General features: G+C 35.3%; 1 protein-coding gene across 2 annotated transcripts in view; it reads left to right on the top strand.

Moving 5' to 3' along the window:
• LOC124427100 (transcription factor Sox-19b-like) overlaps window positions 1-18647 on the top strand; it is a 58557-nt gene that overhangs the window by 19389 nt on the left and 20521 nt on the right. The window contains exons 1-2 of one of the 2 annotated variants that reach the window (XM_046969588.1): window positions 12063-12863; window positions 15535-15803. In XM_046969588.1, coding sequence (XP_046825544.1) covers window positions 12859-12863; window positions 15535-15803 — 274 coding nt within the window. In that variant the 5' untranslated portion in view covers window positions 12063-12858. Of the gene's footprint in view, window positions 1-12062; window positions 12864-15534; window positions 15804-18647 lie in introns of those variants that run through there. The other variant, XM_046969590.1, reaches the window with a different exon arrangement.

The following is an 18647-nucleotide window of genomic DNA, read 5'->3' as shown; positions in this document are numbered from 1 at the left end:
TGCATCGATGCGCTTGTCAGTTCTTTCTTTTTTCTTATTTCAATTCTTCCCCCCTCCTCTTTTCCCCTCACTACCCGTCAGTCGACACACGGTAGGGATAGGTAGATAAATTTGTATGAAAATATAGAACGTGCGGAATAGCAGGTAGTTACTTTAGGTAGGTACGACTTGCGCACGCTTACGATCGAAAAGTTCTCCATGAATAATTTCTAATCGGCCGTTAACCTTTTCTTCTTTATCTTCCCTCTTTCCCCTCTCCCACTTCATTCTCATCTTCTTCATCTTCTTTTTCTTCTTTTTCGTCTTCCTCTTTTTTTTCTCTCTTTTTTTTTCTTCTTCTTTTTTTTTTTTTATTTTTCTTTTCTCTTTCCCCCCGCCCCCCCCCCGCCCCTTCAACCCCTTCGACCCCCGTATTTTTACCTTCTTTCTTCGTAAGTAATTCGATACGTGCCGGTACAAGGCGCCGTTCGAGCGACAACCCATTGATCCCCTAGATTCTGTCGGTTACAAGTCGACCTTTCGATTTCTATTCTGATCTGAATTTCTTAGTGGTATCACAATCGAAAAAAATAACATTATCGTTCGCTCGTAGGAACACGCCTTTTTACGTTTCTTCTCATTCTTCTCATTCTCTCTCTCTCTCTCTCTCTCTCTCTCTCTTTCTCCCTTTCTCAATTTTTCTCTCTCATTCTTACTATCTTTTAAGTAATCGTACCTATGTATATGCGTATCTTTCACGTAGTGAAACCGAACGAGCCAAGAAGATTCTTGGCCTGACGTCCTGGACCTTTTTCTTTTTTTTTTTTTTTTTTTTCTTTTTTTATCTTATAATACGAAAGGAATACGAAAACGTTTCGTATTTTCTTGCTAATAAATCGCCATTATATACTTAGCTTATTCGCCGCTAGCATACATAGGTAAAAAGGATAATATAGAATCGAAGGAACGGGTGTGATACCCTACGAATGAATTTTGAAAAAGATCATAGATATTATCCTGAACGTTTATTAACATTAATTTTCGTTTGAAAAGGGATGATTAAATTTATTTAAATGTAAGTCAATTCGAAACGTCTAAGAGGCATTATGATCAATGATATCGAACGATCAATTGAGATGACAGTTGGTGTTTACGCATTTCGCGATCATTTATTTTTTTTTTATTAATTACCTTATTAATTTATTTTTTTTCTTATCTTTTTGTTTTTTATTTTTCTTTTTTTTTTTGTTGCAACAAATATCTAGTCACATAATTGAAACTATTTACATATCATCGTAAATATTGTTTACGTATTTGCTTGCAAAATTAATTTCTTCTTCTTCTCTTTTTCTTCGTTTTTTTTTTTTTTGCTTTTCTTTTCTTTTCTTTCCTTTTTCTTTTCCTTTTCTTTTTTTTTTTTTTTCTTTCACTTGTGCCACGTTACCACCATTAATTTTTTTTCTTTATTTTTTGTCCCATGTTTTGTTTCTTCCTTCGAATCAATTGTTGACGTGTAATAATTTTCTTTTGAACGTCAACGAACGATCGAGTTTATACGGTACGCGTATCTACACGTTTAAAGTAACATTTTTCACGCTCTTCCCAATGCTAGGTCGTTCTGCCGCTCGATTGAGTTTCCTGCGGCGCGAACGTGCGTCTCGATGCGGAATACCTGTTCCGCCGAGGCGTTAAGAATCGAGTCCGTGTCTTGAATGAACTAAAGAGAGAAAGAGAAAGAAATAGAGAGAGAGAGAGAGAGAGAGAGAAAAAGAGAGAGAAAAAAAAAGACGAGAAAGAAAAAGGTCCGTCGAGGTGAACGGCGCCCAGCGGTCTGCCCGAAAGAACTCGTACGCACCAAGAAAGACAGAGACAGAAAGAAAGAGAGATAGAACTAAAGAAAGAATGTGCGTAGGTTAGATTTTCAGGCCATTAGGTCGTTTCTACCTATGGATCATTATCTTGAATCCAACCCTCAATGAAACCTGACACCCTTCCATCTTCTCCTTCTTCTTTTTCTTCTTCTTCATCTTTTCTCTCTTTCTCTCTCTCTCTCTCTCTATCATCTGGCAGCACTTCGAAAGATGAGTCGAAGCAACGTGTGAAATGAGTACGAAACAAACCTAACGTAAGTGAGTTGTAGGTGAAGTAAGGGGTGTCTCAGCAGGTAGATCAATTCGAGTTGTCCGTTTAGCAGGTGTTACTTTCGATACAAAAAAAAAAAGAAAAAAGAAAAAGAAAAAAAAATTGAAGAAGAAAAAGAGAAAAAAGAAAAGAGACGGAAAGGAAAGAAAAGAAAAGAAAAGAAAAAGAAGCTGGTACATTTGCCGATCGTTCGAAAATCTTTCGAGAAAATCAATTGCTTTCTTTCATTCTTATTTCTATTTTATATATATATATATTTTTTTCTTTTCTCTTATTTTTTTATTTCTTCCTTTTCTCTAAGAATTTCATTTTCTCTTTTTCTCTCTTTATATATATATATATATATATATATATATATATATATATATATATATATATATCTATGGTAGAGATAGTTACTATAAAAATATCTTATTGGTCGGAGACTTCTCTAAAGAAAAATTTTAAAAGATCGGAAACGAATCGGAAACGATGAAATTAGCGTTCCCATAATAGTAAGGGAACTGTTCGATCATCCTCTATGTACGTAGATCTATGGCAAATAAGATTATACGTCGGTACGAAGATGGAAAGTGAAGTTAGAGTATAGAAAGAGAAAGAGAACGAGAAAGAGAGGGAGAAATTAGAAGAGAAAATTCCACAAAGGGACGCCGCAAAAGAGAAGACTTTACCGGGTCGTTGCACGCTTTTCCACGAGGATCGAGACAGATAAGAGATCTATGAGAGAATAACTTCCCTTTTGTGGCGGCTCGAGCGAGCGTGTTGGGGACGCTTACGTCTCCTCCTTCCTCTTTCTCTCTCTCTCTCTCTCTCTCTCTCCTTCTTTTTCTTTCCCTACCTCTTAGCCCTCTCATACACGATTTAAAGTTACGTGTATTCGCTTACCCGGATAATCCCATCGCGTAAGTATTGTTACGATACTATGACGTGAAAGACGGCTGGCCAGCCTAATCGTTCTTTCCTACGAGATATACGTTTTTCGATTTTCACTTTTCCCTCGTTTAATCCTCAAACAGTAAAACGAAAGAAAGAGGGAGAGATAGAGAAAGACATAGAGTGTATGTATGTGTGTATGTGAGAGAGAGAGAGAGAGAGAGAGAGAGAGAGAGAGAGGAGATACTCCGATACAATCGATTAAACTCGATTCGATGGAATCACGCTTTCGCCTATTTCCTGCACGCTAAACTAACGTGACAGCAAACTCGTTATCGATTATCGTAATAATGTCGTACGATTAAACGAAAATAAATAGATATACACATATGTACCTATCTATTTATATATATATATATATTTCAATAGACAATGGAATATATATATACATATATAAAATATTTACTTTAATTTTTAATATAAATCATTTTAATAAAACTTTTTCTAAATATTCGTTTTGTAACAACATTCGTGTTGTCAAGGTTTTGTAACATTTAAATATGTAAATATGTATGGGTACAATGTTTAGATGAAATCGATCGACCTTGAATCCATCTGATTCTGTATTCTATATTTTGTTTCTTATTCAGTCGTCCTAGAACTGTCGTATAAGTAAGACGTATCATTATAAGACGTAGTTTGTTCGTCTCATACTCGTCGTTTTATAAATGTATATAAGTACATACATACATACATACATACATATCATATCATATATCTATCTTTATTAAATATATCTGTCTATAGATATATTTTAATCGCTATACAAAAGGAATATAAGAGTCAAATAATTTATAAATAGTCATCGTCGTAGATATTATATTTATAAAAATCATCTATCAACAATCAATAGATCGAAATAGATCGTGGATAATACGATCGATATGGGATGACAAGTGAAACGACGAGTTGTATTATTTCTTTTCTTCGTATTAAAGAAAAACGTAATCGTATTTTGGTTAAAATACGTGAATGCAATAGGGAGAATGAAAGGAGAAAAAAGAGGATTGAAAATCTCTTGGCTTTTTCGTCCCTTGTGTTATTTCCCGGTAGCTTCGAATTACGTGGCGATCCACGCAGTCCATTCCGAGCCCACGTAGGAATAAAAGGGAAGAAGACGACTACGCGTACGTATATATTCTTGGTTGCCTTTCTCCGAGCAATCTTCCTAATCTCGAAGATGGACCGATAACGTCAGTCAATTGGCGATCGACTGACTCGAATAAGAGAGAAACTGAGAAAGAGTAAGAGAGAAAGAGAGAGACAGAGAGAGATAGATAGTCTACTCCCCTTTTTTGGCGGCGTGCGAGCCAAGAGGAGGCACCCTCGTCTCTCTCCATTTCTTCGTCCATTGTGAGAAAAAATGTACCAAACAATCGGTTAGCTCGCAAGGATAGCCAGTTCGTCCATTGTATCGCCGTTAAATGCACTCGTAGATCTTACGATTTCTTTTTCCTTCGTATTTAACGAAATCTTCCGCGAGTTCGATCGTCATCTCTTTTTCTAGTTCTCTTTCTTTCTCTTTCTCTTTTTTTTTCCCGATTAGATATATCTATCCATTCGAGCATTTAGTTTGCGTGTAAAAGTCCGTCCATGTGGGTATCTACGTGCCCACTGAAAACTAGATTTCCTATTGCGATTATTTATCTATTCGTGCTTTTTATATTTGCTATATGTTAGATCGATGTTGGTCGTACTTTTACACTGACACACACACACACACACACACATATATATATATATATATATATATATTAATAATTATAATTAATGTTATAGATTAGATTAATTCGTTTAAGGTAACACGATATTATAATACGGTATAATTTAGAATTACGACGAAATCTATTTATATTCAAATAAAGAATGAGAAACAGGCGAAACAGGTGATTAAAGTTTACAATGAGATTTAACATAGCGATTTAATTATTAAGCAATGTTCTTGCTGGTAACAATGATATCCATTGTAAATTAATATGAATAGGAAAATCGATATGGTGAAGAATGAATCGAGGAATGAATCTCGCGCCTTTTGATAGAGCATAGTAGTAAGTACTTATGTATTCTGATAAAAATAGGAACTCCTAAGGTCAATTTCGAGACGAACGTGTAAGAGGATCTCGAAGGATACACGAAAGAGTCTAATTTCGTCCTGAACGGATTCGTATCGTTGTACATCGAAAAAAGAGGGAGAAAGAGAGAGAGAGAGAGAGAGAGAGAGAGAAAATGTGGTGACCGGTAGTCGAGTGGCACATAAGTAACTATAAAGAACTCAAATCCTGAATTCAGCTTATCCTGGATTTCCTCTTTTACTCGCGCCTTCTTCGTAGACGGAGAATGCGCAAGAATACCTACACCTGCCGAAAAGAGGAAAGGAACATGGATGAGCTTGCCTTTCTTTAATAAGCAACGATGCGTATAACTCGACGACGTTCAATATCGATCGATTGTACCGGAAAAAGGAAGCAAGAAAGTAAGATAAAGATAAAAATACAAAGAGAAAGAAAGAAAGAGAGATTACAAATCCTATACCTATATTTCATTCGCTCTTTATTTATTATTATTGTTAAAAGAAATTTGCATCTTCTTTATTATTATTATTATTATTATTATTATTATTATTATTATTATTATTATTATTATTAATATTATTATTATTATTATTATTATTATTATTCTGGGAATATAATTCCATCGTTTGGAATAAGGGAGTAGATATTTTTCGATAGAACTTATTGCCATTCATTATTTTATCTCCTTTATTAATTTTAATTTCTTTATTGTTACTTCATCCTTTATTTACTCATTTTATTTATTTATTTTATTCTTTATTTTTTTTTCATTTCTTTTTTCTTTTTTGGTTTTTTTTTTTCTTTTTTTTTCCGAAAAAAATTTCCTCAAGAAAAGAAGAAAGGAGAAAAGTAATAGTGGAAAATTCTTTCTCTCTTGTCTATCTCTTTCTAACGTGAACACAGATGGCATACGTCAAATCCGTGAGGTGTCGCACGAAATATATGTAGAGAAGCGAAAAGTGGAAGAAAGGAATAAAAATAGGTACGTGTGTAGGAGGTATATATGTGTATAAGAAAAGAGAGAGAGAGAGAGAAAGAGATAGATGTATAGATAGATAGATAGAGAGAGAGAGAGAGAGAGAGAGAGAGAGAGAGAGAGAGAGAGAGAGAGAGAGAGAGAGAGGATGGATTTATTCGCGAATGTTGGCTCCTTCGCAAACCACGATTTATTTGCCTGGGCTAAAAGCTTGAGAGCCCGTCTTCTATTCGTCCTGTATTCCTTCTCTATGTATCCAGTATTCCGTTCTGTATTCCTCACTGGGAATAGCAGTCGATGGTGATACCGCTGTATTCTGGATTCGCGTCGTCGTATTTTCATCCATCAATCCCATGTACCTAAGTATCTATCTAGTGAGAGAGAAAAAAAGTGGCTTGTACGCCTGCGCGAAACATAGAAGAAAACCTATAAGATATGGAAGAGAGTCGAATAAACCTTTCTTTTTTCTATTTTTTTTTTCTTTATTTCTTATATGTAAATACATATATATATATATATATATATATATATATATATATATATATATCGTTCATAGATACGAAATCTGTAGATAAAAAAAGAAAAGAAAAAAGAAAAAAAAACGAAGAAAAAAGTAACAACAAAAAAAAGAACAAAGAAAAAAAAAATAAAAAATTAAAAAGAAACTGATCCAATTTGTTCTTCAAATTCTTTCGTTATATTTAATATTACATCATGGTTGAATGGAGATATCTTTTTTTGTTTTTTTTTTTTTTTTTTTATATATATATATATATATATAGAAACAAAGGTTTGATTATTTGCAAAGTAATTCTTCGAATTGAGTGGAATAAGAAAAAAAAAAAAAAAAGAAAAAAGAAAAAAAGGAAAAAAGGAAAAAAGGAAAAAATAAAAAAGGAAGGAATCGTATATAATAATTTAATTTATAATCGAATTCGATTAATCTTTCATATGATTATTTCGTTATTAATAAATAAGGTGAGTATGCAGATGGATATCTACTAAGTACCTAGTAGAATGAATACAGACTCCAATGGAGAGTCATGGTCAGAATTGAAGTAAGACCCTTTTGTAGGTGCAAATTCGCATGTAAGTAGGTGCGCAGGAGGTATGATATCCAAGCACAAACCCTCGAGCTTCCGTCGGATGCTTTTAAAGGGCTTACTGGTTAGTATTAGCTGGGTATTAGTTCTATCCCTGGTGAGCCCTCTATTTATCTCTCTCTCTCTCTCTCTCTTTCTTTCTCTCTGTCTCACTCTCATACTCTCTCCCTTTCTCTTTCTCTATCCTCTCCATCCCTTTTTCACATTCTATCGTTTCCCTTCTCCTCTTCCTCGTTCTATTCTGTTCCAACTACTCAGGCAGCTTCTTGCTTTTCGAATTCGTCGTTGAACTGTTATTAATTATTTGCAGCTATGGCATTGAAACGAGTATTAGTCGTTAAGAAGAATTATTAGGAGTTTGGACATCTGTATATTATAAATTTCTATGTGAACGAAGTATTCGTAGTGCATTGATTTTAATTCTAATCAATAGTTAAAAAAATTGTCTTGGTATATAATATATATACATTATCTATAATTACCTAATTTTATATATATATATATATATATATATATATATATTATATATATAATTTCTATGGATATATATTTAATAAAAGAAAGAAAAAAAAAAATATCACTTTTATCAACGATATCGTTTTAATTTAATACGAAAAATATTTTTCGTATCGTTGTATTTCGAAATAATTTTTATTTACATTTATCCAATTTAAATATATTTATCCAATTATGTGTAAAAAGGAAAAATTTGTACCGATGATATATTAATCTCAAATTGACAAATAGAAAATAAAAGAATAAAAGAGGCATGTAGCTTAGGCTAAACACATAGATACCAGCTGTGCGTTATAAAAACAATTTGGTATGGATCTTTCTTGTAAAGTAAATCTTACTGGTGGCCGTTCATTGTTGGCCATCCGTCGTATCTTTCACGGCACCTGCTCATCTTCAAAGTGGAAGACAATCAGCGTGCGACAAGTCGGCTTAGCCGATCATTCAAGATCGGCTTTATAGTGAGAAAAAAAAGGAATGGAAGAAGGAAAAGAAAATGGAGAAGAATAAAGGATTTAGGTTTCGAATTATCAGGTATAATAAGGGCTCTCTTTCGTTTCCTCTTGACCAAACAGAGAATCGGAAAAAGAAAGAAAAAAAAAAAAAGAGAGAAGAAAAAGGGATGGATGGCTTTTCTCCTTCCTTAGCTATTCTTCTTTCTTCTGTGTTTCCTGCTGGTGTTTCCTGTCGAATAGAAAACGAAGGGGGGAAAGAGAGAGAGAGAAAAAAAAAAAGGAAAAAAGAAAGGAAGATGAAGAAAAAGAGAAAAAAAATGTAAAAGAAAAGAGAGAAAGAACGTAGGGGGCGCGATCAGTGGATAGTTTGAACCTGGTATTCCAACTGGTGGTCGTCTTTTACTATCCAATAGTGAACCTTTTACGATCGTCTCCCAAGAATTCTACGTGCCAAAGGAAATCGCTTTGGACAATAGCACAGAGATGACACGGCTGTCCCCACCTTACCAAACGTCTAGAAGAACATTCGATACTGAAAAGCCGAACTACGACTTCCGACGAGACTAAGGAACCAACCGAACTTCTTTTACGCTTCCTTACTATCGTAACCGAACTCCTCCTGCGAGGAGTCGAAGAACTCCATGGAGACTCTTTTTTTCTTTTCCTTTCTTTTTTTTCTTTTTTCTTTCTTTTATTTTTTTTTTTTGCTTTATACCTGAAAAAAGATCGATACTTAAGTTTCTCAGATAATACGAGCTCTTACGAGTTTGGGGTCACGCGTGACCACACAATCGTCTTCATTCAACTTTACAATATTACGAAATTTAAATATTTCAACGTGGTTTGGATTTCTTGTATTCTCTTTTTTCTTTCTTCCTTCTTCTTCTTCTTTTTTTTTTTTTTTGTTCCTTTTATATCAAATTTTAACTAAACATTCACAATAATTAACACAATTGAATTGATGATGATGAGTGATATTAGATCGATGAATAAGTAGATAACGTGTGTTGGAATTATCAATAAGAAGAAAGAAAGACAAAAAAAAAAAATATATATATATATATATATATATATACTATACGCAATAGTAATCGTCGATTATTTAGAAATAAAATATTGAAAATTGATAAATGTAATATTGATAAGAATCTTACAAACACATTCGCTCGTTGGTCAAACTTATTATAGAGACGTGGATACTCAACATGGGTACATAGACGCAGACGGTAAGATTTACACTTAGGGTGTTATTCAATGTCGAGGAGGGTGGCAAAAGGGAGAAGGGCCAAACTTCCCTCAAGCGAAAGAACCCCCCTTGAGCAAAGCCGCACCCCTCTATCCATCGTTCTAGAGGGTGGTGAACGTTCCTCCACCCTTCCCGAAACAAAACATATTGTCCGAATTTAATTGTGGATGGGGTGCATTAGATATTCATACGTTACATGTTCTACGACGCGTACAACAATATCCCGAGGAGTAAGAGAAAGAGAAAGAGAAAGACAGACAGAGAGAGAGAGAGAGAAGAGAGAAAGAGAAAGCACGTGCACGTCCTCGCGTTCAAGCTCGAAGGGTAGTCGTCAGAACGAATAAATCTCTCTAACGATAAACACTACGTTCAAAACGTTGGCACATTTCATATGTACATATATAGATATCTATCTATCTAAACTTTTTATATAGATATATTTTAAGATTTGAGAGTACTTTTATTGTTCGATAATTAAAAACTAATAATATAAGACATTAATTTCCCTTTTTTTTTTTTTTTTTTTTTTTTTTTTTATTTATTTCACGAATTAAGATGTGCTGTTTAAATTCCGATTTGTTTATACCTATAAACAAATCGGAAATACGAGGATCGTCAATTAATGTCAATTAAAACGTTCACATGTGACATTAGTATTTTTATAGAAAAGAAGAAAAAAAAAATAAATAAATAAATAAAAATAATTAAATAAATAAATAAATAAATGAAAATACATTCATAAAGAAATCAATGTGAATTCACGAATTTCGTAATTCGAAGAATGAAGATTAAATCGTAATAGGATGAAGTGGGAACGATTAAATTATTAGATCGACGTAGACTCGAAATCCAATCGTCGGCTATGACGATGTACCCTCATTGGCCCTTGGGAGTAAACAAGAGGCGATCGATGGACCCATCGAGGGTGGAATCGAGTGTCTACATATATATCTATCTATATAGAGGATACGCAGACATCGAACGCTCTATAAACTCTTTTGTAATCCGCGTCACGAAGTGACGCCATTAACGTGAACCCTTTTCCATTCACGTAATAAATTTTTATGTAGATAGTTGGGTCATTTTTCGATAGAAAAATGAAAAAAGAAAAAAGAAGAAGAAGAAGAAGAAGAAGAAGAAGAAGAAGAAAAAAAATAGAAAAAAATAACGAACAACATTTCTAGATAATTTCATTAGCTGGATAATTTCGATATGGTGCATCTGTTCATTTAAATAATTTATAATTAATCAAAGGTTTATACATGACATACACACGCACACACATATATATATATATATACACATATAAATATAAATGTATAGGTATAAGTATATATTCTCGCGAAAAATTCTTTTTTCCACTTTAACCTCATCGTTCGACCATAGAAAAGCGCAAAACGATGCGAGAGCAACCATTTTGCACGCGTAGCGAGCCGTTTCAAAGGTTCGCGCATAGAAGAAAGTACGAGAGAAGAAGGAGTAGGAGTAGGAGTAGGAGTAGGAGTAGGAAGAGAAGAAGGAGAAGGAGGTGAAGGTGGAGGTGGAGGATAGGCGTCCTGAAGAAGGAGGAGAGAAGAGGAGAAGAAAAGAAGTCACTTTCTTACTTCCATTCTTAGGAACGTTCTCTCGAATTCAAGTTGGGTGATACCTTCGGCCACCATCACGAGCTCCCCTTACCCCCCTCCTTTCTCACTCATCTTCCCTCTCCATCGTTCCGTGGGTTGGAACTAAGCTAGAGTTGAACGTGCTGCGTGCCAGATACTACTCAACTCAACTCAACTCAACTCAATTCAATTCAATTCATTCAATTCAATTCTACTCTACTCTACTCTACTCTACTTATTTGACATCTTGTCTATCTCTCTCTCTCTCTCTCTCTCTCTCTCTCTCTCTCTCTCGTTTTCTCTTTATACATTTTCATTTCTATTGTCTTCGATCCCACGAGAATTTAATACTCGTCTATATATCGGAGGAAATCAATTTTGACGAAATTATCAATATTTAATTTATTCCTTCCGTCATACTCGATAATATTCGAATAGGATTAATTATCATTGATATTACGTTTATCTTGTCGTACCTTACTCGTAATTATTTATAAAGGATTTATTATAAGTAAATGTCATTATTATATTTTATCCTGAAAATAAGTAAACGGTGGATTAACGTTTAAGTGATAATTAAGTCCGGTTAGTTTGGGAAGATAAGTTTGCCGCAACTGATGTTGGAACAAAAAAAAAAAAAATGATACAGAAGGAGAAGACGAGGAGAAAGGATGTCGTTGGGACATTTCGTAAGAGAAAGAGAGATAGAGACAGTGATAGAGATAGAGACAGAACAGAAAGAGAGAAAGAGAGAGAGAGAAGAGAAAAAGAGAGAAAGAGAGAGAGAGAGAGAGAGTACGACACGCGACGTATCCCACCGCCTCGACCAGCCTCGTATCGACTAGCACGCCGGTAGAACCAATCAACGTGCGACGTAGGATGGCCGTCGTTGAAATGGCCACGCCTATCCCATCTCGAGATTGGCAGTTGCGCTTATCCAAGTCGTCTGCTACCGTGAGCTTAGTGGCCGGGCGAACAATTCTGGTGGGGATATCCACAGCCGAATGCAACTCGGCACGACTTCGGGATAACCGAAGCCCTCGAGCTCGAGCCTTTCGTGCGCGGCACACTCCCAAAACTATCGTTCGTGGGGAAGGATCGACGCTGCCGTGTACTTCCTACGTGCTTCTCCCTCGTGCTTCTCGGACGTTTCTTTCTTCATCTCTCTCTCTCTCTCTCTCTCACTCTCTCTCTCTATCTCTACCTCTCTCTCCTTCTCTCTCATTCTCTCTTTCTCTTTTTCTTCTCTCTCTCTCTCTCTCTCTCTTTCTCTCTCTCTCTCCTTCTCTTTCTCTTCCTCATTCTCTCTCCTTTTTGCATACGTTTCCTCGTTAAATTATTTACTTCCTTTACTTCTTCATAACGCGAATTCCTATTATCATCGACGGAAGGGAAAACAACGAATTTGAAGGATGCGTCGGATAACGTGACTCGTCAGTTTATTCGTTCGTTCGTTCGTTCGTACGTACGTTCGTTCGTACGTTCGTTCGTTAGTTCGCATTTCTTCTCTTCTTCTTCTTGCACACGACCTTGTGCTATACGATCAACAAAAAAACGACGTTATATTAGATACGTATGTATATCGTGGATTACATGTTGTTAACCTCGGAAACGTGAAACAAGTGTTAAAATTTATTTCTTATGGACCAAGCCGATAATTATTTACTCCTAGTGAATATGATCAAGTCGGTAGTGCAGTGACTTCCGTTTGTTATTATTTGTTGTTTGTTGTTGTTTCGTTATATTCTCGTTTAATTGAAGGTCTGAGACGTTAAGTCTCAACCAACGGCAACAAAATTGAGCTGGACTTACATCAACGTGCCGCCGGCCACTATATGAGGTTTGTTTAATATAATTTATTTCATTCGATATATCCAAATATCATTGTATTTCTATTTGTTTCGTGTTAAATTTTTCTTCATTTGTATTTTTGACCTTACGAAAGATCATCTATCTCATTTCTTGTCTTTTGTTTTCCTCCTTTTCTAACTTTCTTTCTTTCTTGTTTTCTCGACACGATTCATTTACGTATAAAATAAGTAAGTTCGATACATTTTGAAGAGCAATAATAGAAGAAGAAGAAATGTTTGTTTACATGTTACGTAGTTGACATTGCGTAGCAAATAAAAACAATAAACGCGATAAGATCTCTTAGCGTTTCACCTGAGAATATTTGTCGAATATATATATATTACGCGTTATAATTTACGATTTTTTTTTTTTTTTTACTCATTACGATTATTACTTTTGTTCATGTCTCAAATAAACACGTATTATACTTACGCGTCAATTACTGTGGTTCGAAAAAAAAAAAAAATAAAAATAAAAAAGAAAAGAGAGAAAAAAGGAAAGAAAAAGATAATTTTACAATATACTAAAAGAGAGAGAGAGAGAGAGAGAGAGAGAAAAGAAAAGACAAAGAAAATTAGGAAAAAGGAAAAGAATGAAAGGAGAATGCGTCTCGTAAAATGATTATTTGTAATCTCTAAAAAAATAAAACATTATTTACCAGCTTCATTTCATTCGAAACAATTACTTTGAGAAGCGACGGTAGAAAAGGATTCAAGAACGTGCGCGTGTTCGCGCATAATTCGATCGTAAAGACGTACAAATAAATGAAAATATAATAAATTGTTCTATTCGTACGGATTATTGTTTCAATTCATCGTGTTTATCCTGTTTAGATGTTCAATGCCATTCATTTGGTTGATAATGCAAAACCTCGACGAAGCGAACCGATAAGAAAACAATATATATATATATATATATATATATAAATTAAACATTGAAATCGGTGAAAGTTAAACAAGCAAGTGATGTTAAATCGAGCGAACGATAGCAAATTCGTACTTAGTTAGATACCTGCTTGTTTACTTTAATCTCGATCGTAAATAAAGGAGCGTAAAATAAAGAAAAAAAAGAACGAGAAAGTAAAAGAGAGAGAGAGAGAGAGAGAGAGAGAGAGAGAGAGAGAGAGAGAGAGAAAGAGAAAAAAATAATCGGATCGCACGTATCGCATTCACGTGGTGTGCCATGAAAAATGTGCGAATCGAATCACGATTTCTCTCTCTCTCTCTCTCTCTCTCTCTTTCTCTCTCTCTTTTTTTTCTCTATATCTATCTCTCTTTCTCCCTTGAATGGAGCCACTCCAGTCGAAATCATTCGAATCGTTTGATAGATATCCGCTGTGCCGTGGCAAAACATTCAATTAGCGCTTCCTAATGCCCCCCTAGAGCGCTTCTTGACAACAACCATTACTTCCAGCATCTTCTCGGCGACAAACCAAACGCAACCCTCCTATTTTCTCTCTTTCTTTCTCTAGTCATCGAATTCTCCCTTTTCTCGACGAGAGTACCCACCACTAAAGCTCGAACCCACCCGAATACCACCCCACCCCACTTTACCCCACCTTACCCCCAAAACCGCCCGCCGCCCTCCTTCTGTACCCACGTTAACCGACGTATCTATTAATCCTCGTTGAATGACACTCGAGGGTGGTTCCCACTGAGGGTGATTTTAACCCTACAAAATCGTAACTACAGCCCTGAGCTCCTCCTTTTTCTCCTCCTCCCTCCTACGACCGCTATACCTTTCTTCTTCTCTTTTTAATGAATACTCAAGGAGAGATACGCGTGGTAATTGTGTTAATGAAAGAGAGAGACGGAGAGAGAGAGAAAGAGAGAGGCAGGTATGGATATGATGTGGTAGAGAAGATAGAAAAGGAACGGCAGTCGACTCTCTTCTCGGTAAACCCTTCGCTTTAGGGGTGACATTTAGGGTCTAAAGAGAGAGAAAGAGAGAGAGATAGAAAGAGAGACAGAGAAACGAAAAGGAGTTTGACATCATCCACTCGCGATCTCGCTAATGCGTGCAATCCTAAATATACTCAGATTGTTTGATGACTTTAATACGAGAGAAAGATAAAATTTAGTTATTCCCTAATCGAGAATGGAAACGAATAAGAAATTAATCATTGATTTATGAAGATAATCGGCGTATGGATCATTTTGTTCGTTTCTTTAGAAATCCATTCTTCTTTTTTACTTCTTCTTTTTTCTTTTCTTTCTTTCTTTTTTTCTCTCTTTTTTTCTTTTTTTTTTTTTTTTGTTTTTTTTAACATTCGATTATTCGAAGGATCAACAGGATCGTAATTAAGAAATATTACAGGGATATTTGAAGAACTTATTGTATGAATCAAAGATAATATTAAAAATGTAAATGGACAGAAACTTAGATATTTATTTATCATTAATATTATCCTGTCATTTCGATAGACGAAATTGTACGTGATATTTATTTTAACGTAAATTTTAACGAAGAAAGAGAAGAAAAAAAAAGAAGAGGAAGAGGAAAAAAAAATGATAAAAAATGATAAATTATAATGTCAAAGATTCGAAGAAATAATATTCGAAAGTCATCCGATGATAATTGACAATTCGTAATCGTAATGACCGTGAAGTCGTAACCCGTTTCGTCGCCCTTACTAATTAGCGTCTCGCGTTTAATTACAGAGCCGGCGGCAACATGTGTGATGGCTCGTTCACGGACAGCCTACGTGGTATGCAGGGTATGCCTGGTACATCGCCACCGGGTGCCACAGGGGTCGGTCCCATGGGGGTTGCCCTTGGCAGCCCTCTTGGCCCTGCAGCCGTCAAGAAGGCACAGGTCGAACACATAAAACGACCTATGAATGCTTTCATGGTTTGGTCCCGGCTTCAGCGACGAAAGATAGCTCAAGAAAATCCGAAGATGCACAATAGCGAAATTTCCAAAAGGCTTGGTGAGAATTTAATTCTGTTTTTTTTTTTTTTTTTTTTTTTTTTTTTTATTTTCATTACGAAAATTAATAGATACTTTCTTTTACTTTTTTTTTTGTTTTTTTTTTGTTTTTTGTTTTTTTTTTGTTTTTTTTTTGTTTTTTGTTTTTTTTTGTTTTTTGTTTTTTTGTTTTTCTTTAATGCTCGTGTTAATATAATTAAGTAATACTTATTCATTGAAGAACTAACGATTAATTATCGTATTGCTTAAGAAACTTTACATTATGTAAATATACATCAATATACGTATGTATCGCACGTTGAATTGATCTCTTTTAAATCTCTCTCTCTTTCTCTCTTTCTCTCTCTCTCTCTCTCTCTCTCTCTCTCTCTCTCTCTTTCTCTCTCTCTCTTTCTTTCTTTCTATATAGATATATATTATAAGTTTAATATCATTGAGTTAATACATTTATTCGACAGAAATATCGGAAAATATTCTTCGCTAAAAGGTCTTATCCTGTGTAAATACTTTATCGATGACCAATGAAAAGTGAATACTAATATAATAATTATAATTAATATGATTCGATTGATGGATCGAAAAAATTAATTAGTTACAAATTTGGCAACTAAACGAAGATTTATCGACAGAAGACTCTGCCGTTCTTGCAAAAGAAAAAAGAAAACGTTTCCCTTTATTCCTTTCAAATTCATTTTCAATCGTTCCTTCCGTCCATACCTCTGGTCCATTTTATTCCTATCTTTAATTAAATTCCACGAATTGTCAAATCGATACGTCTTATGGTCATTTATTTTATTAATTATTGTTACGAAGATATATTTACATTGTACGTGTAAGAAGATTATAATGTAAGAAATCGCTGATCACATTAAAGGTGAAAAAAATTACTGCGCTTTTTTATTTATCACTTTTCTTTTTCTTATTTTTAGTTTTGCTTTAACTTTTTTATTTTTTATTTTTTATCTTTTATCTTCTATTTTTTTTTTCTTTTTTTTTTTTTCATTTTAACGTGCGACGATAGATAGAAGAAAGCGAGATGAAGTAACAAAAACGTAACTGTAATCTTTTAACAGTTTGGGCGAGCGGTTGGGGCGGGTGGAGGGGAGGGCGGGTAATGCGCGCGCGCTTTTGCTCGCACGTTTTCGAACAAATGCCAAAGGGGGTGGAAGTAGGGCAAGGTGCAAGTGCTACGGAAAAATAATTAAAAGGATCTCGGCATAGGTAGGTAGGTGGTATATCTCGCGAGTCGACTCTTCTGAGGTAAAACAGTTGCTTTCTTTCTTTAGTTTTTTTTTTCCCCTCTTTTTCTTTTCTTTTTTCTTTTTTTTTTTCTTCTTTTTTATTTCTTCTTTGTACTTTTCGTCGCTGTTGTTGTTTTTTTTTCCTTTTCTTGTTTTTCTTTTTTCGTTTTCTCTTTTTTTTTGGTCCCCTCGCCCCCCTTCACCCTTCCCTATCCCGTCCTCTTTCCTTCCTCCTTTCCCTTTTCCTTTTTTTCTCCCTGCCGACGTTCTGTGTTTCCGCGCGTAATTCCGGCGCCCTCGAGCGCCGACGTTAGGTATTTCCAGTTAGGTAGGTACTTTTGAAAAAGCGCGAACTTTTACAACGTTAAAATGCTTTTTTTCCTTTCTTTCTTTCCTTCTTCCTTCTTTTTTTCTTTTTTTTTCCTTTTTCCTCTCTCTCTCTCTCTTTCTCTCTCTCTCTCTCTCTCTCTCTCTCTCTCTCTCTCTCTCTCTTTTCCTTTTCTTTCTACGCTTGTAAAGAACAAAAAAGAAAAACAACAATGACAACAAGAATAACAACAACAACAACAACAACAATAACAAAAGGAAAAGAAAGGAAAGGCAAAGAGAAATAAAAATGCAAGACGAAACAACGTAGATGGTAGTAATAGTAGTAGTAATAGTAGTACCTATCCACTTAGACGCTTTCGTATACAACGCGAAATTTACCATTAATGCAATACAATTTGTTGTACATATATATATATATGTGTGTGTGTGTGTGTGTGTGTATCTATGTATTCAAATACAAAAATCTTGGACAATTTTATATGTTTATATGAAAATTTACGTTCCACGGAATTGATTTAAAGGCGAAACTAAAACAAGCACATTTACATCTCATATCTAAGTAAAATGCAATAGAAAGTAGAAAGAGAGAGAAAGAAAGAAAGAGAGAGAGAGATAGAGAGAGAGAGAGAGAGAGAGAGAGAGAGAGAGAGAGAGAGAGAGAGAGAGAGAGTAAGTAAAACGATGGAAAAGGAGGATCCCGAGTAAGAAGGGGTGAGTCTTGTACGGCATAGGAGAGGGTAAAAGATGGGCGAGAACGAAGGTATTCCGGCTGGTATTTCCGTTAAATACCGAGTATTCGACAAAGGGATCTTCCCGCAGCACCCCTCGAGCGCTTCTTTATCCGTCATTTTCTTCCTCGCCTCCTCCACTTCTTTCTCTCTCTCTCTCTGTAACCCCCGTTTTTCGCTCCCTCGACGACGACGAATAAGGGAAGTGCCTCCTCCTCACTAAATATGATGCGCGCACGCTCGAACCTCCTGCCTTTCCTCCTCCTCCTTCTCCTCTTCCTCTTCTTCTTTCACTCCCTACTCCATCTTTACCCCTTCTCTCTTTCTCTCTCTCTCTCTCTCTCTCTTTCTCTCTTTCTCTATTTCTTTCTTTCTCTTTTTCTATCCTTATTCGTTGCCTCCCTCTCACACTCTTTGTCGACGCGACACTCTTTTCGTCGCTCTTTTACCGCCGTATACCTGGCACACCGTGTATAGTTATACGTTGATATATACGGAAAAGCTGAGTAAGAGAGAAAGAGAGAAAGAGAGAGAGAGAGTGAGTGA

The sequence above is a fragment of the Vespa crabro genome, chromosome 9, assembly GCF_910589235.1.
Source record: "Vespa crabro chromosome 9, iyVesCrab1.2, whole genome shotgun sequence".
In the NCBI taxonomy this organism is placed as follows: Eukaryota; Metazoa; Arthropoda; class Insecta; order Hymenoptera; family Vespidae; genus Vespa; species Vespa crabro.
This window is presented reverse-complemented; position numbering and strand designations above follow the sequence as displayed.